The 22,751-nt window shown below is 41.3% G+C and overlaps 2 protein-coding genes and 1 long non-coding RNA gene across 4 annotated transcripts in view; 2 read left to right on the forward strand and 1 right to left on the reverse strand.

The window, feature by feature from the left end:
- The window catches only part of TMF1 (TATA element modulatory factor 1), a 23,695-nt gene extending 9,768 nt beyond the window's left edge, over positions 1-13,927 (forward strand). The window contains 13 exon segments of the mRNA XM_081901430.1: positions 495-600; positions 2,781-2,923; positions 4,203-4,369; positions 4,620-4,776; positions 5,549-5,641; positions 6,337-6,493; positions 7,345-7,537; positions 8,517-8,586; positions 8,673-8,765; positions 9,613-9,732; positions 10,478-10,624; positions 11,812-11,937; positions 12,828-13,927. Of these exon segments, the coding sequence (XP_081757556.1) occupies positions 495-600; positions 2,781-2,923; positions 4,203-4,369; positions 4,620-4,776; positions 5,549-5,641; positions 6,337-6,493; positions 7,345-7,537; positions 8,517-8,586; positions 8,673-8,765; positions 9,613-9,732; positions 10,478-10,624; positions 11,812-11,937; positions 12,828-12,971 (1,716 nt within the window). The 3' untranslated portion in view covers positions 12,972-13,927.
- LOC309365452 overlaps positions 1-22,751 on the reverse strand; it is a 258,469-nt gene that overhangs the window by 79,302 nt on the left and 156,416 nt on the right. The gene's annotated exons all lie outside the window — the stretch shown is intronic.
- The window catches only part of EOGT (EGF domain specific O-linked N-acetylglucosamine transferase), a 34,789-nt gene continuing 31,357 nt past the window's right edge, over positions 19,320-22,751 (forward strand). Inside the window, exons 1-2 of one of the 2 annotated variants that reach the window (XM_081902629.1) lie at positions 19,320-19,500; positions 20,591-20,733. The gene's annotated coding sequence lies outside the window, so the exon portion shown is untranslated. The remainder of the gene's footprint in view (positions 19,501-20,590; positions 20,734-22,751) is intronic. The other variant, XM_081902628.1, reaches the window with a different exon arrangement.

A 22,751-nucleotide genomic window follows, 5' to 3' on the forward strand; every position in this document is an offset into this window, starting at 1 on the left:
AACACTCCTATGTATGAATTATATTTTATTTTTATATAGTGTTACTTTTGGATTGCTGTGAATCAAACCATAAGGTCTGGTCTTGTAAATTTGCAAGGAATCAATACAGATTTTGCTAGGAAAAAAGCCTGCCACTAATGTGTAACATTTTAAACCAGAAAGGTTTTGGGTGGGGTCATGTTACATGTCCAAAGCTATATTCTCAGCTATCAGATCTCCTTAGAGCTTTTGATTTCACATAAAAGCAGTACTTAAAGATAAGTGTAAAGGTAATGTGATGGGGAAGGATGACAGTGGCTGATCTTGTAATTTAAAAAAATATATTAGCTTTTAGACTAGCTTCATGCTAAAAATCATGAGATGCACAGATTGTTAACGATTAACAGCTATGATTGTCATAATGAGGTAGGCCCCACCTAGTGTGAAATAAAAAAAATTAAAAGTCACAGTCAAAATGTAGAATGGTACAATAATTATTTGTGTTTCTTTTTTAGGAAGTAAAGATTCTCAAAGAAGATCTAGCAACTAGATTGAACAGTAATGAAACGGCTGAAATACTAAAGGAGAAAGATGAACAAATTAAAGGATTAATGGAGGAAGGTGGGTATTAGTTTCTTAAAACAGTTCCTGGGAAACTAGCTACATATGTTACTTCAAATGTCTGGTCACTTTAAAGTTATTCTGTAAGAAATACTTTTTGACTACAGCCCTTACTGGAAAGGGAAGAATAGATTTCCTCTTCAAACCTATCTTTTCAACAAACAATTCAGGGTGTGAAAATTTTAATGGCTTATGAAAGGGTAAAACTAGGTGTGTGTAGCCCTCCAAAAAGGTGGAATAACAAGGCTTTAGCCCTGAGTTACACAAACCAGTTGATGTGCATCTTAGACCTTTACAGCTGCTTCTGAGATACAGTCGTACCTTGGTTCCCAAACAGAATCCTTTCCGGGAGCTTCCTGCACTCAATTGGAGGCCGTGTCAAACGTTCGGGTTTTAAAAAAAACATTTCAAACTGGAACACTCACTTCCAGGTTTGTGGTGTTTGGGAGCCAAAACATTTGACTCACAAGGCGTTTGAGAACCAAGGTACGACTGTACAATGTTAACCCTAGGCTCAGTTGCAACTAAATTTTCCTCTCATGCTGTTTCTACAAGAGTAATGTTAAAAGGAGAAGCAAGTTTCAATCGTATATTCATAGAATGTCTGTATCGTTGCCCACTTGAGGCTGTCCTAGCCTAGTGAGACAAACATGACCAGGAAGGAGCAACGGTGAACCTCTGGCTCAGCAGGCCATTCCCCCTACCCTTCTCCTTTGTGGGTAGGAGGACTTCAGCAATGTTTAGTTTCAGTTTCAAAACTAGCCAGACTCAGACCGCGGTTTAAGAAGATGAATTCTTTAAACGGATCATAGGGTTAAGTTACAATCACTGGTCTGGATGACATAATGTGCTACAATTCAGGGAAACTCAGAAGTGAATGCCAAAGTCTTCCTGGCTTCATGTCTAGCTAAATCATGGTTTGGCGTGATGTGTGAATGCTGCATATGTGTGCTTTAGAGCATTTGTGGTAGCTTTGGATCCTGCCCATTTTTATTTTTATTTTACACAAGCTTTGGTACACTACACCTGTTATCTTTTCATAGGCTCCCAGTTGGCTTCTGTGAATGGGGACATAGATAGGCTTTAGATCTGATCCATTAGGGCTCTTATTGTGTTTTCTATCAGAGTAGACAGCAAACACCTCTGCGGATACTGTTGAATTTTTCTTGCTCATATAAGGCTAAATGTTTATTTAGGCAAAGTATAAGCTTTCGTGTGCATGCACACTTCTTCAGAAACTTAGTTGGTCTCTAAGGTGCTACTGGACAATTATTATTTTATATATATATATATATATATATATATATATATATATATATATATATATGCAGGTTTTGGTGTCCTCGGGTGTCTTCCCGTGTAAAAGTTGGGGTGTCTAGGCGACGTTTCGACGAGGTCTCACTCGTCATCTTCAGGCTGGTGCTTTCGGCTTCTTGTTACTGGAACAGAGCAGGATCTCAGTGTTTGAGTTCCTATAAATACTGTTGAGGGGGTGTGGTGTATAGCCTCCAATGTTCTGGGCAGAGAGGAAGTTCCCAGGCTAGTGTGCACACTAGCCTGGGAACTTCCTCTCTGCCCAGAACATTGGAGGCTATACACCACACCCCCTCAACAGTATTTATAGGAACTCAAACACTGAGATCCTGCTCTGTTCCAGTAACAAGAAGCCGAAAGCACCAGCCTGAAGATGACGAGTGAGACCTCGTCGAAACGTCGCCTAGACACCCCAACTTTTACACGGGAAGACACCCGAGGACACCAAAACCTGCATTCCTGTACCCGTGAAAATCTACGAAAGCATATATATATATATATATATATATATATATATATATATATATATATATATATATATATATATATAAAAATATAAATAAACTGTGTCAGACCAACACAGCTACCTACCTGAATTTATAAATATATGTTACTTCAAGATTGATGCATAGGGTTTAGTCTTACCTGATTATATCTATCCCAGTTCACATGCCAGGGAAATTATGTACATGGCTTCAAGTCATTTTTATGATCATAGTCATCACTGGTGATTACGTTAGTTTACATACCCTTTCACAGCCCATTTGCCCAAATAATTGGAAGTTAAAAAATCAGAATATGAAGAGTCATAGTCCTATGTTAAATATGCATTTATCCCCGTTCACCAGATCTATCTTTCTTTTCAGGAGAAAAGCTTTCAAAACAACAGTTGCAAAATTCTAACATCATTAAGAAGCTAAGGGCAAAGGAAAAGGAAAGAGAAAAAACAAATACAAAGCAGAATAAAAAGATTACGGAATTAGAAGAAGAGTTACAGCATTTGAAACAGGTTGGGTAAATTTTTAGACATGGCCTTGGAAGGGTTTGCATGCCTTTTATCTATGTGTGAATTCACTTATTATTATTTTTTAAAATGTGTAACCTGCCTCTTAAGAATCAAGCAGGCTTAATACAGGATTTTTTTTTTTAATCCAGTAAAATATAAAGCCATAGTGCTCAAAGAGCAGCCATATTATTTTCAGAATTCTCTCCAAAAATGGAAAAAACAAAATAGCTCTGAATCTTATTGTGAAAGCCTTGCCACAGCCTTGTGGTCAAAGCTATGCTTCTTGCAGCAGATGTATTCAGCTTATGTAGTGAGGGCAGATGGAGTCGGGACTGTTCATAGAGCATAGTTTACCATGTTTCCCTCATGGGAAGAAGCTGTATTGGATATATAAATAAACCTCTAAGGGTGAGAACCAGCACCTTGAATTGTTCCTGGAGGAAAATTGATAGCTGTTGCTGGTTTTATTGCTCCTTCTATCTGCTCTTTTAGTTATTCAGTAGTTTCATTTTTTATTTTTTATTTTTTGCATTCTTGGAAGCTTCAACTGAAAGGCTGCTTACAAATATTTTAAATGAATAAATAGAACCAGTTGAATGTGTACTATGAAGAGGCAGAAATTTTGCATCAGTTGAAGCTTTTTTGACAATAAACACACATGAAAATGTCATGGGACTGTATCTAATTTTAGCTCTGCACTAGTGAAAGCACCACTGCTAGTGCAAGGCAGGGCCATCATTTTCATCAGTCTTCCTCTCACTAACTACAGCCCTCTGTGTCATATCACACACTGTTCCAGAGGGCCCCCAACCCTCAGAAGACACATTTGGAGTGCACAGAAGGCTGCACTGAGTAAGAGCGGTCAGCAAAACCCAGGAGTCCTGCCTTGCACAAGTAGAGGTTCTTGTATTATTGCAAAGCCACTACTGAATACAACCCATAGACCAGAAATAAACTGATTCATCCATTCTTAACTGCAGCACACAATTTAGTAGCTAAGTCCACCAGCTTCAACACAGTCACTGCAAATGTTGCCCATTTCAGATGCCAAAAAAGTGTAAAGGCGCAGAGACACACAATTAGGTTTAACCTTCTTTGTTAGTGTAATGATATTTTCTGTAAAACTTTCTGTCAAGCTTCTGAATCATTTTCCTTCATTGCTTATATTTTTCCTTAGTCTAGCTTTCGATAAAGGTAGCAGCTGTTTTCTGTGCGGAGTGATTTTTAAAGCTCTGTATAGAGAAGTTAAGCAATAAGTTGTGATGCCTTTTCATTGTAACAGGTGTTGGATGGCAAAGAAGAAGTTGAAAAGCAGCACAGGGAGAGCATCAAGCAGCTAAGTAGTGTGGTTGAACGGCAAGAGAAGGATATTACCAGACTCCAGACGGATCTTGAGGCTCTTGAAGAGAAGAACCGAAGTGTGCAGGCAGCTCTTGATAGTGCATACAAGTAAGGCAATGTCCATAAAAATGGGCAAGAACAGATATTTGTTGTGCCTAGAAGACAACATTCTCTTTTAGGTTTCCCCAGTATTTGCAGTACTGTGCATTTTGTTTTCCTGTTGGATTTTTAAATACATAAACATAGGATGGTGTTCAACAAAGTTTTACTCAAGAGTGGACTTATTTAAAAGAATGGACGTAGTCATGTCCATCAATTTCAATGCATACCTACGTTTAAAATACATATTTTTTCACAGGGAACTTGCAGATCTTCACAGAGCCAATGCTGCAAAAGACTGTGAGGCACAAGAAGCAGCATTAAGCCATGAACTGAAAGTGAAGGAGGAGCTGGGCTTAGCTCTAGAGAAGGCCCAAGAGGAGGCTCGCCAGCAACAAGAGGCTTTAGCAATTCAGGTCAGTGTTGGGTACAACTAAAGTTTGCAAATGTTTTTATTTTGCCAGTTATATACGTTGTAATGCTTACATGTCATAGCAGTGCAGCCTGAAAACCACATTATAAGTGATTCCCAGAAAAATCTAATTCAACATGTACTTGGCATAATTACAAGTAGGAATGAATGAAGCAGAGGGACATGCTTTAAAATTACATAGAAAGCCACTGAAATGCTGCAAATCTTAAGGGGTGAAATTAAAAGGGTATTAGCTTACTTCTCATTTATCATTGCTAGGGCACTAGATTTGAAGTACCGTATTTTTCACTCTATAAGACGCACCTAGTTTTTAGAGGAGTTAAACAAGAAAAAAAAATTCTGAATCAAATGTTGTTGAAAAGTTTTTTTGCGGCTATCCCTGAAGCCAGAACAGCAAGAGGGATTGCTGCGCAGCTCTCTCTCTTGCTGTTCTGGCTTCAGCAATAGCTGCGCAGCCTGCATTCACTCCATAAGACACACACACATTTCCCCTTACTTTTTAGGAGGGGAAAAAGTGCGTCTTATAGAGCGAAAAACACAGTATTTGAAGCAGGATGCACATGCTCTTTGTGCTGCAGCTACAGCATAGTGGTAAAGTAATGATGATAACTCCTTAAGCAACCTAATGGTGTTCTGGGTATGATAGTCAGAATTATAGGAGGTGCCAACTGGTGTTGATGCATGATAAAAGGCCAATGGAGTGTTAGATTTGCATATTCAGTTCGGCATACTGTATTTGTATCCCTGTGTTGCAGGTGACAGACTTGAGAGTGGCCCTGCAACGTGCAGAACAACAAACAGCTAGAAAGGAGGATTATTTGCGCCAGGAAATTAGTGAACTTCAGCAGGTACTCTGGCAGATTGTTCTCTGAGATCTGTCTTTTTTTGCCTCTTACAAATGCTAGGGAAAAATTGTTTTCTAATTCACGAACGGTTGACTGTTGATTCTCCTTCCAGTGATCCATAACAGGAAATTTTAAAAGGGAGCACATGGCTACTTTTAATTTGGGCAGAGAGTTAGAAATGGGCATTCTCTACTGAACATTCAAGATTTTAAGTTATCAATCAGTTTGGACTTCTTGGATTTCCAGTTTCAATAACAAGCAGTGTGCAAAGCAACAAATATTTCCATGGTTTGGACTTGTGCAGAGCCTTGATAGTCTTGCCAGTGGCCAGCAGGTGGGGCTCAGTCCCATAGATAATGCCTTGCTCCTTCTAATAACTAGGAGAAGCAATTGTGCAAAATAAGCAAAATAGCTAGATGTTCAATTGTATGCTGTAGCTGAGCAGCAAAATCCAACTTTTCATTGTGCAGTTAAATGATTTGTGGTACAGCAAATGGTATACTGCTTAAAGCTGCTGCTGTCTGTAATACCATACTGCTTACTTGCTAACTTTTTTTGCAGTACATTAACGAAAACTTTTCAGTAAACGGAGGACGTGGCACAATACTGTATTTGCCTGAATAGGAATAAAGCTTCAGATGGTTCTGTTCATGGTATTTTAGGGCTTAAAGTAGTGCTTACCCAATTTATAATTTCAGAGACTTCAGGAAGCAGAGACTCGCAACCAGGAGCTGAGTCAAAGTGTTACATCTGCTACAAGGCCCCTGCTCCGACAGATAGAAAACCTGCAAGCAACCTTGGGAGCACAGACCTTGTCATGGGAGAAGTTAGAGAAGAATCTCTCTGATAGGCTTGGTAAGACAAAAGTTGTTGGTCAGTGGGATTTTTTGCGGGGGAGGGGACGAGTCTCAAGAACTTCCATGCATAGCACAAAATTAATGGATATGAATGGGAACTCATGATTATGCAGGCACACACACACACACACACACAGAGAGAGAGAGAGAGAGAGAGAGAGAGAATAGGAGATACAGGCATGTTTCTGGGATCTGTGTTCTGATGGTGCATCTAACGATTTGCCAGGGATCTACAAAAGCCTATGTGTGACCAGAAAACACTAAAGCACAGTTCCATGTGGTTCTGATTTTGCTTCTCTGGTTACAGCTTCTTCTGCTCCCAACCCAAGTGGGTGGAAAACTAGTCTAACTAGGTACCATTGATCTCGTGTACAGGCTCAGTTTATTCCTCACCCCCTCCCCAATCTCTCCTCAACCCAGGCAGTGATCCAGGCAGTGTCTAAAAGGAACCATCTCTGTCTTAAATCCATAGTCCCTTGCATGTGACATACCTAAGGGCCATGTTCAATATATACAATGTGATAATAGCTTTGGGAGAGAGGTCATAAAGTTATCAGAGGCTACACTCCCCTCCTAAGAATACAAGAAGAGCCTGATGGATCAGCCTGATGGCCTATCTAGTCCAGCATTCTCACAGTGGCCAACCAGAGGCCTGTGGGAAAGCAGCAAGTAGAACATGAGCACAAGAATGTTCTCCTCTCCTGTGGTTTCTAGCAACTAGTATTCGGAAGTATTGCTGTCTCCAGCTGTGGAGGCAGAGCATAGCCATCCATCATGGCTAGTAGCCATTTATAGCCCTCTCCTCCATAAATTTGTAAATTCTAACTAGTAACGTTCTCTCACTGTTAGGGGAATCTCAGACTGCCTTGGCAGCACAGGCTGAAAGAGAACGCGCTGCTACAGAGGAACTTCTTGCCAATAAAATCCAGCTTTCTTCCACTGAGTCACAAAATAGCCTCCTAAGGCAAGAAAATACCCGCCTTCAAGCACAACTCGAGACAGAGAAAGCCAGGCTGAAGAAACTAGAAAATGAAAACAATCGGTAAGTTGCTTCTAATGTTTACAACAGTTTCTCTGAAAGTGTACAACACAGTTGAAATAGCTAGGTGGGGTGTAATGAACAATGCTACTTTAAAAATTTAATATTTCTTTAACACTATATTTTATTCTATTTTTTGTGCCACTTGTATGGCCGCTCAGTGATATTGTTTTCTTAGGGTCTCAGATGCTTTCAGGATACATGCATTCTATTGGGAGCATTTTTCCTAATGCCATAGAAAGCAGAAAGAGTGACAACGTATACTGCAGGCATGGGAAACCTGTGGCTTGCTGGATGTCCTTGGACTTGCAACTGCCATTAGCCGCAGCCAGATTGGCCAAGCACAATGTATATTGTTCTCTTAAAAATGGTTACATTTGTTGTGTGAGTGCTGCTACCAGCATAGTGTGTTTACCAATAAAACCATCTCACCAGCAGTGCAGATAATACAGGTTACTTGGTGATCCCATGTGCATCCAAACTGGCATGCTGGAGTTCATATGGGCCTGTTTTCCTTTTTGCAAGTTCTATATAATCTTGACTGCCAGACACAATACAGTGATATCTCGATTCTCGAATGAAATCCATTCTGAAAGCCCATTTGGTTTCTGAAATGTTCAAAAACCGAGGCGCAGCTTTCCATTGGTTGCAAGAGCTTCTTGCACTCATTGGAAGCTGCGTCGCACGTTTGGGTTCCGAAAAACATTTGAAAACGGAAGCATTTACTTCTGGGTTTTTGGTGTTTGAGAACCAAAACATATGACAACTGAGGAGTTCGAGAACCGAGATTCCACTGTAGTAAATCTCTCATGCTACTTCAGTGCATTTTTTGCATTTTATTTTTTAAAGTTTTTTTTATTGAAATAAGTACAAACAAAGCTATACAATAAAAATAGTAGAAGTACAAAAACAGTATGTTTATAATAAGATTCCTCCTCCTATTTACTGAGATTGTACATGTGTTTTCTTGCTCTTGGTGCAGGTATGAAGTCGAGCTGGAAAACCTTAAAGAAGAGTATGTGAAAACTGTTGGAGAGGCAAAGAAAGAAAAGGTTTTGATATATTCTTTGATAATAACATTGCTTTAGCAAATAAGACTTCTCAGTGAATAACTACATCTTTTTTTTGTTTTCTGAAGACGCTGTTAGCTACTCAGCTGGAAATGGAGAAAATGAAAGTTGAGCAGGAAAAGAAGAAAGCAATTTTTGTACAAGAAACTGCAAGAGAAAAGGTGCTTGTTCATGTTAACCACTTTCCATAGTTCTTGGAGACAATGCAAGGCTTAAATGAGCACACAAAGCAGTTGTCAGGCGAGATGAAAGCTTTCTGGGTTCTCTGTGTTTCACTCTTGATAGTGCCATACACTATATACAGTATAAATTCTGGTTTAGTTGTCTGTAATAACAACACAACTGTTATTGTTATTTGTATACCACCCTTCATCTAAAGGTCCCAGGGTGGTTCACAATAGAAATTGTCATGGCAGTGGGCCACAACCTCTTATTTTGTGGGCTTTATACTTCCTTCTGGGACCTTAAGTCACACTGCCCTGAACCTTCCCTTTCCCTTGGGTTTCCCATTGGCCTTCAATCCTGAGACTATTCCCTCATTTTAGTTCGCTCTTGGACAACTTTGGGGATGCTCCATTTGTTTGTACTTAACTTGAGGATACTGAAGAAGTCTTTATGTTATATATACAATGTAAATTCCTACACTGACAAAAAATAGCAAGCATGCTGCTCTTTCATCAGCAGTGTGTCCGATGCTAACATGACATTAGGGTTTCATTCTGCTCTGTGTGATTACTAAATGAAGTTACTTTGTTTCAAATAATCAGCAAGTTCTGTAGATGATGTGACTTTGGAAGTTGAAAGAGCAGAGTAAGCAGTGCTATCAAGTCCATTTTGTTACTTAATTTATTAAAGTTACAAATGAATTGCATAACAGGAGATCTTGTGTTTGTCATGTTTTTGTCATCTTCTTAGTGAGTATTTCAGAGTAGGTAAATTCTTTGCACTAATATATATATAATATTTATATATAGTTATTCTCTTTGGATATTGTACATTTTCTCTTAGGAGCGTAAATTATACACTTCTTCAACAATGGAAACTGTCTCAAGCACTCCAACTCTGTCACGCTCAAGCTCAATAAGTGGGGTTGATATGGCAGGACTCCAGGCATCCTTTGTATCCCAGGTATCGCTCCATGTATCATTTGACCTTTATTTGCTCCTTCAGTGTCTTTTTTTAATTAATATCATTGTGCTGTCTTAATTATTTTCTTGAATCCAGCAAAATCTCACTGCTAAAATGAGAGCAGGTAGTTTGAAGTAGTTTCACCAGTTCATGTGACGCTATAGGGCAACACATAGAAGGTGAAAATATACGCTGGTAATTAGAAAATGAACTTTCTTCTCTTTGCCTTTGTGGTACATTTTGGCTCTCATGAGGAAATTCCACTTTGGACGAAACCTGAATAGAGCTTAACTGACAGGTCTTGAGTATAGCCTTTTATCAATATCAGAAGATGAAATTATTTAAATGTGGTATTTTCTTTCTGGAACATTACTTCTACAAACCACTGAATGTATATATTTGCTAACAAAAACTGCAAAGACCATTTTTTAAATATATACATGAAATGCTTTCCAAACAGTTCAGTCCTCAGCAACCCTGTGATGGTGATTAGGATGCTAAATATTGAATGGCCAGGGGTTATCACATGAACTTCATGGCTGAGCAGGGTTTCGAATCCACTTCTCCTTGATCCACCATACCAAACTGATTGTCTTCACTTGCTTTTGCAAGTGCTGTTTCAACAACAAAAAAGTTAACATTCTAGTGTCAATCTTGAAAGTTGTATCATTCTTTAGGTACAAAATAATAACTTGCTTTCTGTTAAGTATTCAATTCCATGGGTGTATCACAATTTTTATTGCAGGATGACCAACATGATCATTCCTTTGGTTCAGTGTCTACAAGTGGGAACAATCTATATGACGCAATGAGAATGGGAGCAGGCTCAAGCATTATTGAAAACCTGCAGTCACAATTAAAATTGCGAGAGGGCGAGATTTCTCACCTACAGGTAACCTGTGTTGACCTGTGTGTCTAAACATAAGTAGGAATAGGTGTTCCATATGTGTGATATGCATACTTGATAGACTGGTGTGATCAGTTCATTTTTATGGGCTTGTTTTGCCAGAGTTCAGTCTTCAGCCTAATATATCCAGTATTGTCAGTCCATTGGGGGATCCCCCCAGAGCAAATTCTAGAGGGTTCCCCAACCTCCAAAAAAATTGGGAGCATACCAGGGCTAGCAACAGGATGAGAGGAGCCCGGAAAAGTCTTGTGTGAACACAGACACTTTGATCGCCGTAGAACAAATTATAGAAATGGTTCAGAAACATTTTAGTGGGTAGTTCCAACACGTGACACAGTAAGAAAAATATAGTGCAATGTTTCTGTCCATCTGCTTAATACTGCAGTAACTTGGAGGAAGTAACTACTGTAAGAGGTTAGCTACCATAACAGGTGTTTGTAAGTTCTTCTATTTTTCAGGTTCATGAGCTGCTGTAATACCTTCTAGTTAGCAGAGTTTCAATTCTCTTATTTTGTCCTCTGAATCCAAATCCTTGTGTATTGATGCTACATCAGAACAAGAGATGGAACTTCGTAATTTATTGTAGGCACACAATAAATGTATATGCCACAGTTATAATTTGAAACCTTGTGTTGCTTTCGCTTTGTAGGAATGGTTTACCTTAATCCCTTCATTTTATTTGTGTGCTGCTTTCCACAAAAGAAATCATGCTCATAGTGGCAGAAACAGGGATGCTTTTCAAACAAACACAACAAAACCAGATTCACAATAACGTAGCAAAACAGCAACATAGCAACCATTTCATAACAATGTAACAAAACGAGCAAGAATAATAACACAAAAAAACACACATTGCAGTAGTATAAAATAAAGCAACATGCAGCACTCAATGGCAAAAATAACAAGGGAGCTTCACAGTTTTACCTTAGTCCTAGAAACACCTATTCCATGATGTAGATCACAGTCCCTCTTCTGCAGCAACTTCTTATAAGGCTTTCAAGGACAAGGGGTGGGGTATCTGGAAACCCCACTTCTATGCATTATTCCTGTGAATACCAGAATACTCGTAATATGGGACATAAGCTTGCAGGCTTAACACTCCTGGTTAATTTTAATGGAAACAGAATTAGTAACTTGGTAGAATTTTAACTGTCAAATCTTTGTCACCTTAGCTGGAAATCGGAAACCTTGAAAGAACTCGGTCGGTAATGGCAGAAGAGCTGGTAAGGCTGACAAATCAAAATGATGACTTAGAAGAAAAAGTAAAGGAGATTCCCAAGCTACGTGCACAGCTAAGGGTAGGTAGCTTGTTTCTACGATGATATCTGAAATGTATTCAGCAGCCTCTGTAAATATGTCCCTGCTGTACATGTAAAGTGAAATGCTTTATTACAAAGTACAGCGAAAAGCAGTGCTTGCATTCCTAAACATACTAATAAATAATTCTCACTGAACACTACAAGAGTTACTTCTAAGTAAACCAGGTTAGGAACCTGCAGCTAATGCAAAATGCAGTTTTTAGGGTCCTTAATGGGACATGCAACTTTGCACATATTACACCAGTGTTGATTTTGACTTATAAAGGCTTATGTGACTCAGGATCCGAATACCCCACAATGATCTTTTGAGGCCCTTCTCTATGTGTCTTCTATGAAGAAGGGTGGCAATGCATGAATTGGCCTTTTTGGTGGCTTCTCATCTGCGGAATGCTCTCCCTGGTGTCGTCATTAACAGCTTTGGACACCAGGCTAAGGCTATCAGGTTTTACCAGATTTTGGGTGGCTAATTTTGGATCATACCTTTGTATGATTCTTGCCTCTGTTGTGGTGCTCATCTTTTAGTGGGCTGGACTTTGATAGTACTGCTGGATGAACTTAGGGGAGCGGGTGAATGAACACTTCAATAAATTTTGTTTGCTTTATTTTGCTTCTTGCCAAAACTGATTTTAGCTGTTTGTGTATTTTATGTTGTTGAAAGTTGCCTTGAGACTTTTTTGTGTGTTTGTGAAGCAGCGAATAAATGCAGTTACTGTGTGTGGTTGGTATTGTTTTGGCTACAGAAAGATTGGCACTCAAGAGAATTGACTTTTCTTTTAGTATATTCTATCTTGACATTCTAAAAAGTGTCTTAACAGCTCTTTTATAAATGTGGAGAGCAAGTCATCAATTATTGGGCTGTGTTGTTTCAGGATTTGGATCAGAGGTACAATACCATTCTCCAGATGTATGGTGAGAAAGCAGAGGAAGCAGAAGAACTGAGGTTGGACCTTGAAGATGTGAAAAATATGTACAAGACTCAGATTGATGAACTTCTAAAACAAAGGCATAGTTAATTATTGCTGAAGTTGCAGCTTGCAAACGACGTTGCATTAAACTGTAGAAATGTTTATGTAAATGCAGATGAGTTGTAAAGAATTTGTACTATAGGATGATTATACTGTAGAGGGTTCGTACGTTGGCAAGAATGTTATGCTTTTGTGATGGCCAACTGTCAGCAATTAAATTATTTGTTAATATTTAAATTTTTATATCCATAGCTGAATGTTAATTAAAAGGCAGACCATCTTGTTGTCAATATAGTAAGTTGCAAATTACTTTGCATAATGCTGATCATTCAGCAGCAGGAGCTTTTTAATTGCAGTTGCCTCACAGGGATGTAGCTGAATAATTTCACTGACAGGTTTTCATGGATATCCTAATGCTAATTCGTTTCTATCAAAATTAATATTTGGCGGAGAAAATATATTGATTTTTAAGATATAAATACCGATAGCAAATAATTGCTATCTGAAATACAAGGCTTAGAATGCCTTTTAAGACTTTTTTAAAACCACCACCACCACCACCAATTAATATTTGGATTTATACTGTAGTGTCCTAACCAGGGTACTGGTGCCCACAAAGCAAGATAACTGCCTTTGCAGCCAACAATACAGGGTGACATTTAAAGTCTGGAAATCGGTATTGTATGGTAATAGCAACCAAGCTCCCTCCTATACAATAGATAACAATTCTACTGTTTCTTAAATGTTTGGCTGCATTCCAAAGCATAATCCACTGCCACATAGAAGCCTAGCAGCTTCAATGGCTTTTAACTGTAGCAAAAGAAAAGATGCAACATTTGCCTAAAAATCAGCAGTACTCTGGGGGATGAAAAGGAGCATGGTGTTTAAAAGTTTACATGTTGAAATGGTTGCACCTCTTCCTGTCATAGCCTAATTCTCACCATGTGTGTGAGTGCACTTTATTTTCAAAAGTGAATAAACTTGTTCCAGATGTTTCAAATGAATTCCAGTAGTTTAGAAACTATCTTTAGAAGGTGTTTGACAGAACATAAAAAAAGGAATAGCATCTTGAGTTGCCTTCCCAACTATTTAGCCTAAGCGAGGCAGAAAACTCCCTAGTATCGGCCACATTCATAGGAGGACCTTTACATTATTGTGCTTTCTTAAAGTCATACTTTGTATGACAGCTATAAAGGGCCATTTCTGTTAAACTGACCTTAATCTGTTAAAATGTTCAGAAAAATATGTGGCGTTGCTGCATTTATTTAGGATTTTAAAAGGTTTCCTCACAGGAATTTGAATTTTCATAGCTGAATTTACATGAAATTTTTAGTCTGATAAATAGATAAAATTTATGCATCCTGTCATGTTGGTATACAAGACATATTTTCCTGAACCAATTATCTACAGAGCTTTTATCAAGCATAAGGTGCGTGGAAATTCTAAGATTTTATTTGATACTTTGACATTGTATCAACCACCTACCCTTAATTGCTTACCTTTGGTCCATGCCTATTTGGAAATCATGTGTTATAACCTCCTGAGATCATACCACCATGTAATAGGAAATGGGAGTCTTACACTGTTGGTCTGCCTGAGGAAAGCTAGTGTGTCAGGGAGAGAGCATCTACTGTAGGCTTTCCCCTGACATATTAGGATTCTTCCTGATCCACTAATTTTCTGTGTGCAGGATTTCTTTTTTTGTTACGTGACAGAACATTTAATGAAGCAGTTCCTCACCTATATTCTGAACTGCTACATTATCAGGAGGATTGTATCACTTTAATCTAATGATGGATATTTAAAGCATGCAATAATCTTCCTGATAAGAGACTAAATTACAGTCTAGTGTGCGAATTCTTTGATTCAAAAAGAGGTTTGCATAATAGTTGATACTTACACAAACAAGCAAATGATGGCTGCTGACAGCAGAACTTACCAAGTGTTATTTTCCAAGAAGGCACTGCATATTAGTACTTAAAGCCAATGCAAAATACAAATTGGAATGCTCCTGAAAACTCAATTTAAGACCTGAGAAACTTAAGTGCATGCTACTTTCATAATTTATATTTGGAATAAATTATCTCTGCATTTGAACTGGAGAATACAACCCCTGACTAGAACTTAGGTGTTTGCACTGGGAACGAAAAAGCTTAAGTCTTGCACCCAAAATTTTGCATCTTTTAGACCCCTTACTCACATGCTGCCTCTTCATGTTTAATGCAAGTATTGGTTATGTAGCCCGTGTTCCACCATAAAGCCTACAGACTTCCTTGTTCCTTTGCTATCAATTTACCAACTAATGACAATTGGAAAGTGGGGAAAAAAATACTTTTTGCAAGTGAGGTCTGTGAAATTTAGGCTCTCAAACTCTTGAAACGCATATGCAGTTTTCAAAAGCAACCAGACACTGGACATTTGTTTGCTCAGGACTTCTGGAAGCGCACCTGTATATTTCCCCTCCCTAACCTGCCAACATGCAAGAGCAGTGGGCTTCACAATGTTGGTGTGGAAAGCAATACTGCAAGAGAGAATTCCCTAGTAGACTGCAGAAGGAGACCTTGGTTTCTCAATGCATTGCTAGGCCCTCTTAATACTTTGTGGGAGTAAGTTAAGAACTCTAGTTAATAACTGGAAGAACAGTGCCGGTATATACAGTTGTTTAAATCTTCATTTCAGCTGTGTTAATATGGTTTGCCCTCTTAAGAATTGTTACATTTTTATAAAGGGCTGTAAAGTAGTTTAAATAAAGTATGTAGATGAATAATGTCATGGGAGTTAAGCTGTTAATGTAATGTAAATAATTTAAATATGTTTGACTCTTGGCCTGAGTAAAGTATTTGAGTTACCAGTGTTTTATATTTTTCTTAAATACAAAAATGCATCCTGGGGGTTGAGATGTTGATAATAACAGCTTCCAAACAAAGAAGCAGTGGCAGAACGTAAAGTGAGTTCAACGCCTTGCGAGCCAATTTGCTGAAGGCTTCACGCAGCGGTGAGGATGTGACGTAATACATGAACACAGGTTTGCCCATATTAGAGCCAGACCTTGTTGGCATCTGCCTATCTTGAGAGACAATGGCATGCACCTCCGGGGGTGAAGTGAAACCACCGTGTAGCAGCACCAAAGTGATCTCCCTGGGCTGAAAACCTGAGCAGTATGTATGGAGGTCCTGGGCTGCCCAGACAACAAGAAGCACCCCCCCCCCAGTCTTGCTGATGAAGATCCAAAGGAAAGCAAAGAAATATGTTTGGCATCTGCTTGGCTGCAGGAGTTGCCGGAAGCAAGGGCAATCAGCTGCCCTGTTCTCTTTCAGCATGAGGGGAAGGCAGCCCCTCGCAATCGGCTGCCCTGGTCTCCCTCACAGTGAGGGAAGGCAGCTCAGATCAGCAGCGTTATCAGTTGAGATTATTGTGCCATATCGGAGGTGCCATGAAATTGGCTGCCCTGCTTCACCCTCACCCCCCTGCATGAGGAGCGATATATTGCTACATATTGCTGGGTCAATACTGTTATCATGGTGTGATTTCCAAACCGATTTTGGTCAATATATTGAAAAATAACAGCACTAAAATAGACCATAAAATTTGTACAAAAATGACAAAAATTAGTTTGGGCAAGGGATGGAGCTGTGGACCCCCAGGTACATTCTGCAGACCCCTACACCAGTGTGGTGTAGTGGTTAAGTGCGACAGACGCATGTCTCCGCTCCTCCACATGCAGCTGCTGGGTGACCTTGGGCTAGTCACACTTCTCTGAAGTCTCTCAGCCCCACTCACCTCACAGAGTGTTTGTTGTGTGGGAGGAAGGGAAAGGAGAATGTTAGCCGCTTTGAGACTCCTTCGGGTAGTGATAAAGTGAGATATCAAATCCAAACTCCTCCTCTTCTAATTGGGAACCACTGTTCTAGACCAAAATAGTTGGGGACCTTGGACCTACACTCACTGGAAGATCTCAGACATGTCTTTCCCTGATATTCCTGGAGGTGCCAGGGATTGAACATGGGACAAGGTGCATGCAAAGTGCATGCTCTACAACTGAGCTATAGCTCCTAATGCATTGCATGCTATCGGGTGGGGGGTCTTAAAGGCACATAAAAGTAATGAAAGCCGTTTCTGTGTTATACTCTTAAAAACAAATAGACTTCACTTCATTCACTCTCAGAAGTGCATATATCTCCCAGAATATATTGTTAATAGGCTTTTGCAGTTATTTTACCTTGTTTACAAAACGCCAAGCAGGAGCACAAGTGATTGCTTTGCTACTACAATATAGCTCCTGGGAAACATCAGATGACATTTACATTTTTGAAATGCATTTTAAGATTAGGAAAACGTGTCTAGTAAACAATTACAGCGGTACTACATTCTTAATGTAGTTGCAAAACACCAGAATCTTGTTTTGAAAGATCACAAACTTCCTACGGTGCAATTTTTAATCTTTAGTTTAAAGATTATAGTGTTTAGCTGAAGCAGAAACAAGGAAATGGGTTCAAGACTTTGAGGAAAGAGAACAATGTGTTTGGACTGGTTTCACTTCCTAGCATTGGAAGGAAAAGAGGTTTTCCTGTGCTTGCAGAAACAGCAATATGCTGAAAGCCTTGTCAACAGGCTTTGCCTTGATTAATAGGTTTCCCACCAAGAATTTTCTATATGCATTTTGAAGAGAATTTTTTTTGCTTTTGGTACAAAGAGAGCCATAATTATAAGTGAACCTTTATGACTCAGCATCACTACCATTTTTAAAATGTGTAGTGCCCATTATGTTAATGAACATAACTCTAAAATAAATATTTAAACCCTAGTTTCCCAGGTTCTGGCACAACACTTTGAATCACACTGTGTTTGATTGTCTCATTTTACAGCTATCACTTCTCTGTTTCCCAGTACTGTGGTGCTGTTAAAATGACTGGTACAAGCAAGCACGGTGCTGATAACACCAAGGTTGCAGGTTTGGTCCCCTTATAGGACAGCTGCATATTCCTGCATTGCAGGGGGTTGGACTAGATGATCCTTAGGATCCCTCCCAACTCTACAATTCTATGAAGCCAATGTTTTAATTTGCAAAAATTAATTTGTTTCAAGATCCCCAAATGCAATGGGCTAATAGACTCAAAGTCCTACACCAGTAACTTCTTTCTTGCATCTCCTTCCCTCTTTTTTGTATCAGCCTTCTCAGAAGCAACAGTTCAGTGAAACTCCCAAAGGTAACATACGTTTCGACTTGAGGCGAAGGAAAGACACGAAGACCCCACTTTGGTGGAATCTAAACACACATGACACGGGTGGCGCTGTGGGTTAAACCACAGAGCCTAGGACTTGCCGATCAGAAGGTCGGCAGTTCAAATCCCCACGACGGGGTGAGCTCCCGTTGCTCGGTCCCTGCTCCTGCCAACCTAGCAGTTCGAAAGCATGTCAGTCCAAGTAGATAAATAGGTACCGCTTCGGCGGGAAGGTAAATGGCGTTCCGTGTTCTGTCTTATTCGCCAGAAGTGGCTTAGTCATGCTGGCCACATGACCCGGAAGTTGTATGTATGGCCAATAAAGCAAGATGAGTGCCGAAACCCCAGTTGGCCACGACTGGACCTAATGGTCAGGGGTCCCCTTTACCTTTACACACACATTTTTAAAAAACGCTTTTTAAAAGAAGTTTTGAAAAAAGGCATTGAATTTTGCATAGTTCACTCTCGCCTTCTCGTGTCACATTTGGATACAGTATTGCACTTTACAACACATTTAAAAAGTCTTCTGGCAGCTGTGTAGCTGAGGACTTTGTGTGGCATTAACTTTGGTTGAAGAGATCTAGACCTGGAGATCTCTAGAACATCTGGAAAGGCCCTCTGCCGGGTAATGGTTTGACTGATCGAGATTCAAGGCTATATGTATATATGTATTTATATAGCTTTGAATTTATATTGCCCTGAATCTCAATGCCAGGCGCGCCTTGAGCCAGGAGGACCCCTTTTCCGAGCCGAAAGCGGCTGCTTTCCCGCCCCCTGCGCCCAATTCAGTGGTGGATGTGACAGGTGGGTGCTCTGGGCACCCGGGAACTGTGGCACCCTCGCTAGTCTGCTCCCTTCGCCTCCCAGGCTGTCCGCGAGAGGCGCCTCTAGTCGCCACCTGGCTCTTCTCCTCGCCTTGGTCGTCTCCAAAAGGTGGCGCAGGCGGCGGCGCGCTCCGGGCCTGGCGCCAAGCCGCTGGGTTTCCGGAGGGCCGAGCCTGCGCCTTGTGCTGGCCCCTCCCTCCTTCCTTCCTTCCCTCCCTCCTCCGCTGGCCGCCGTCGCTTCGCGCTCCCCCTTCGGCGCCGGTGGAGGGGAGCTCCACACAGGCGCGGCAGCGGCGGCGGCGGCTTTGGCACCGACTCCCGGGAGGCACAAGCTGCGAGGCGGCGCGCAGGCCTGGGTCGGAGAGCGCGCCACGCCGCGCCTGGCTTCGCTTCGGGGCGTCTCCGGGGCTGGAGGTGCAACGAGGACGGGGCTCCTTGGCGCGCAGTCTCCTCGCCTCGGTTTGGAGTTTTCCTCAGGCAGCAGGCATAAGAGTTTCTGGTTTCTCTCTCCCCATCCCAACCCCCTTTTTTGTGAGTGTGGCTTTCTTCCCTCCTTTCTTGAGTGCAGGTGCCGCCTCTCTGCAAATTCCATCTCTGGAGAGAGAACCGGGCGGATGGAAGATGGGGCTTAGCTCAATGCGATCCTATCGGGCATGGATCGAGCTGTGCATATTGACCTGGGAGCAAATCCCATTGAGCTCCGCTCTTTATAGTCCAGCGGCCCAAATGAAAGACCGCCCCGGCACTTTTCTCCAAATGGCTTCTTTCCCCTTGCAGCCTGAAGGTCTGGGGCTGCCTTTGCAGGCTTTTCAGCACAACCCCTTCCTCCACATTTTGGGCGACAGCTCCCATCATCCCTGATCATTGGCTATGCTGGCTGGGGTGGGGCTGGTCGGAGTTGTAGTCCCAATATCTGGAAGACCCTCGGTTGGCTCCCTTGCTTTTTCCATGCTGCAGCGAAGCCTAAATCAGGGAAACAACTGTGTCTGCTTGTCGCTGCCTTCATTTCCCTTCCCTTCCCTTCCCTTCCTCTGTTGTCTTCAGGTCCTTATACTTTGTAGGTCTTCCTCTCTCCCTGTTCCATATCTCTGACTGCCTGATGTTTCTGCTTGGATACTTCAACATTATTGTTATCCTTGTTTGCATGACACAGTGCAAGAGATTCCTGATCTTGAAGAGCTTTTAGTCCAAAATTTGAAACAAGGAAGGAAGCAGGCAGGAGCAATACATGTGATTGTTTAAGTTTCATGTGTTTATGCTTGGCCAAAGGGTTCCTAACTATGTTAAGGCATGGGAACTAGGGGAATGCGCCAAAGGCTTTGTGGAAAAAAGGTGTGTTTTGAAAAGGGATGTGAATGAACTAAGAGAGGGGTCAGTACACAGGTATTCTGGGATCCAAGCAATAAGAGGCAGCAAGAGAAAAAAAGTTGGGCTGTGGAACCTGCGGCTCTTTATGTGCAGACCATGTCTACTAGATCCAGATTGTTCTGCGGTGTTGTTTGAAAGATTCCTGCATTGCAGAAGGTTGGACTTAGATGACCATCATGGTCTCTTCCAACTCTGTGATTCTATGTTTCTGTATTCTGCATATGCTCAGAAAGACTTTTCTTTATTGTTACAGGTATGAACCCTGGCACTGAAAAATATTGTGGCAATGAGCCTTGGTTAAGGCCTGTTTGAAAGCTCTGAAGCAGGCAGGGAGGCTGACAGCATCTCTCTCTCTACCTTCCCATTCCTAAGGACCCAGAGCCATTAACCACAGAGGTAAGGTTTGTCAGGTGTCTTCCAGGATAAATGGACATAGATATCAAAATCCAAGAAGATGCGGAGTTGCTGTACTTGATTATGTTTTTCGTGGAGACAGAATACAATGCTAACCCTTTAGCGAAGTTTTGCATTCATACAACTTTCAGGAGAAGGAAGTTCGGTTTCAAAAAGCTCAAAAATGTCCAGATTATGGTGGAGAGAATTGTGTTAGGCATTGCAGTCAATAATAAACGGTATGCATTGAAGTCAATATATACTTTACTCCAGAAACTACTTGTGTGGTCCTTTTTCTTCCTCTTAGCACATTTATAATGTATTAGTGGGCCATAGACACTTTCTTTGGATGAATAGCTGTGACCAACTGGTATGTATTAATTTGGAAAGGAAAAGAGCGTGCTCTGAAATTTTTAGCACAGGAAAGGCATAACTGAATACGCACTCTTCTTTAAGAGCAGAGGAAGTACGCGGTGGAGCTGCAGGCACTGAAACAGTTCAGCTAGTAGCTAGAGCACAGAGCTTGGAAATCTCACAGTGAGAGATGAACGGGTTGAACAGAGGTGCAAGTGAATAATTGTACTACGTGGCAGTGGCCAAGAGAGCCCAAGTAACTGTCCAGCGGAGCTTTTTGGGGTTGTGAAAGGGTTGTTCGGTTTGAACTTGTCTTCAGACACAGTCATACCTCATGTTATATCCGCTTCATGTTACGTTCTTTCAGGTTACGTCCTGCGGCAACCCGGAAGTACCGGAAAGGGTTACTTCCCGGTTTTGTTGCTCGCGCATGCGCAGAAGCGCAAAATGACATCATGCGCAGAAGCGGCGAATCGCAACCCGCGTGTGTGCAGATGCACCGCTGCGTGTTGCGTTCTTTTCATGTTGCAAACAGGCCTCCGGATTGGATCCCCTTTGCAACCAGAGGTACCACTGTATGTATAGGGCGGTACCCTTGACCTAAGTTGTTGGGTACTTTGTGCCATAGTACAAGAACCCTAAGAATCATAGTATCATAGAGTTGGAAGGGACCCCAAGGGTTAACTTGTCCAACCCTCTGCAATGCAGGAATCTCAGCTAAAGGACCCATGACAGATGACCATCCAACCTCTGCTTAAAAGCCTCCTAGGAAGGAGAGTCCACCACCTCCCGAGGGAGACTGTTCCACTGTCAAACAGCTCTTACCTTCAGAAAGTTCTTCCCGATTTTTAGTTGGAGTCTCCTTTGTTGTAACTGGAAGCCATTGGAACGAGTCCTTCTCCCCCCCCGCCCCCTCTGAGCAGGAGGAAACAAGCCCTTAAGATATTAGAAGATGGCTATCATATTTCCTCTCAGTCTCCTCTTCTCTAGGCTAGACACACCCAGCTCCTTCAACCGTTCCTCATAAGGCTTGGGTTCCAGACCCTTGATCATATGCACACATTCCAACTTGTTAATACCCTTCTTAAATCATGGCACCCAGAGCTGGACGCTACTCCAGGTGTGGTCTGGCCAAGTCAGAACAAAATGGTACAAGCGGCGACCATTTTAGGCATGTCCAATTGATGCTCATCTGCTGATGCATGGGCCCTTTTTGACCCAGAAGATAGAGGAATGGGGGCAGGGTAGAGGTGTAATGGGGCGTAATAGGCTTATGCATTGACACATGCGGGGATCAGGAATGGAATCCCTGTTCAAAATGGCACATTTCTGTACTATTATTTCCCTTGATCTGGACACCATACTTCTGTTGATGCAGCCTAGATTAGCATTGCCTTCAACCTGGCCCAGTAGAAAAAGGTGATCATCCATGTGGATGATCATCCATCTTTATGGCTTTACGTTTCCATATTAAATTCCCACTTTTTATTACATGTTGCTTTAGCTATGGTATGATTATGTTCCCATTTACAGTGGTACCTCGGGTTAAGTACTTAATTCGTTCCGGAGGTCCGTACTTAACCTGAAACTGTTCTTAACCTGAAGCACCACTTTAGTTAATGGGGCCTCCTCCTGCTGCTGCGCCGCCAGAGCACAATTTCTGTTCT

The sequence above is a fragment of the Podarcis melisellensis genome (genome assembly GCF_964234715.1).
Source record: "Podarcis melisellensis genome assembly, chromosome: 2".
NCBI lineage: Eukaryota > Metazoa > Chordata > Lepidosauria > Squamata > Lacertidae > Podarcis > Podarcis melisellensis.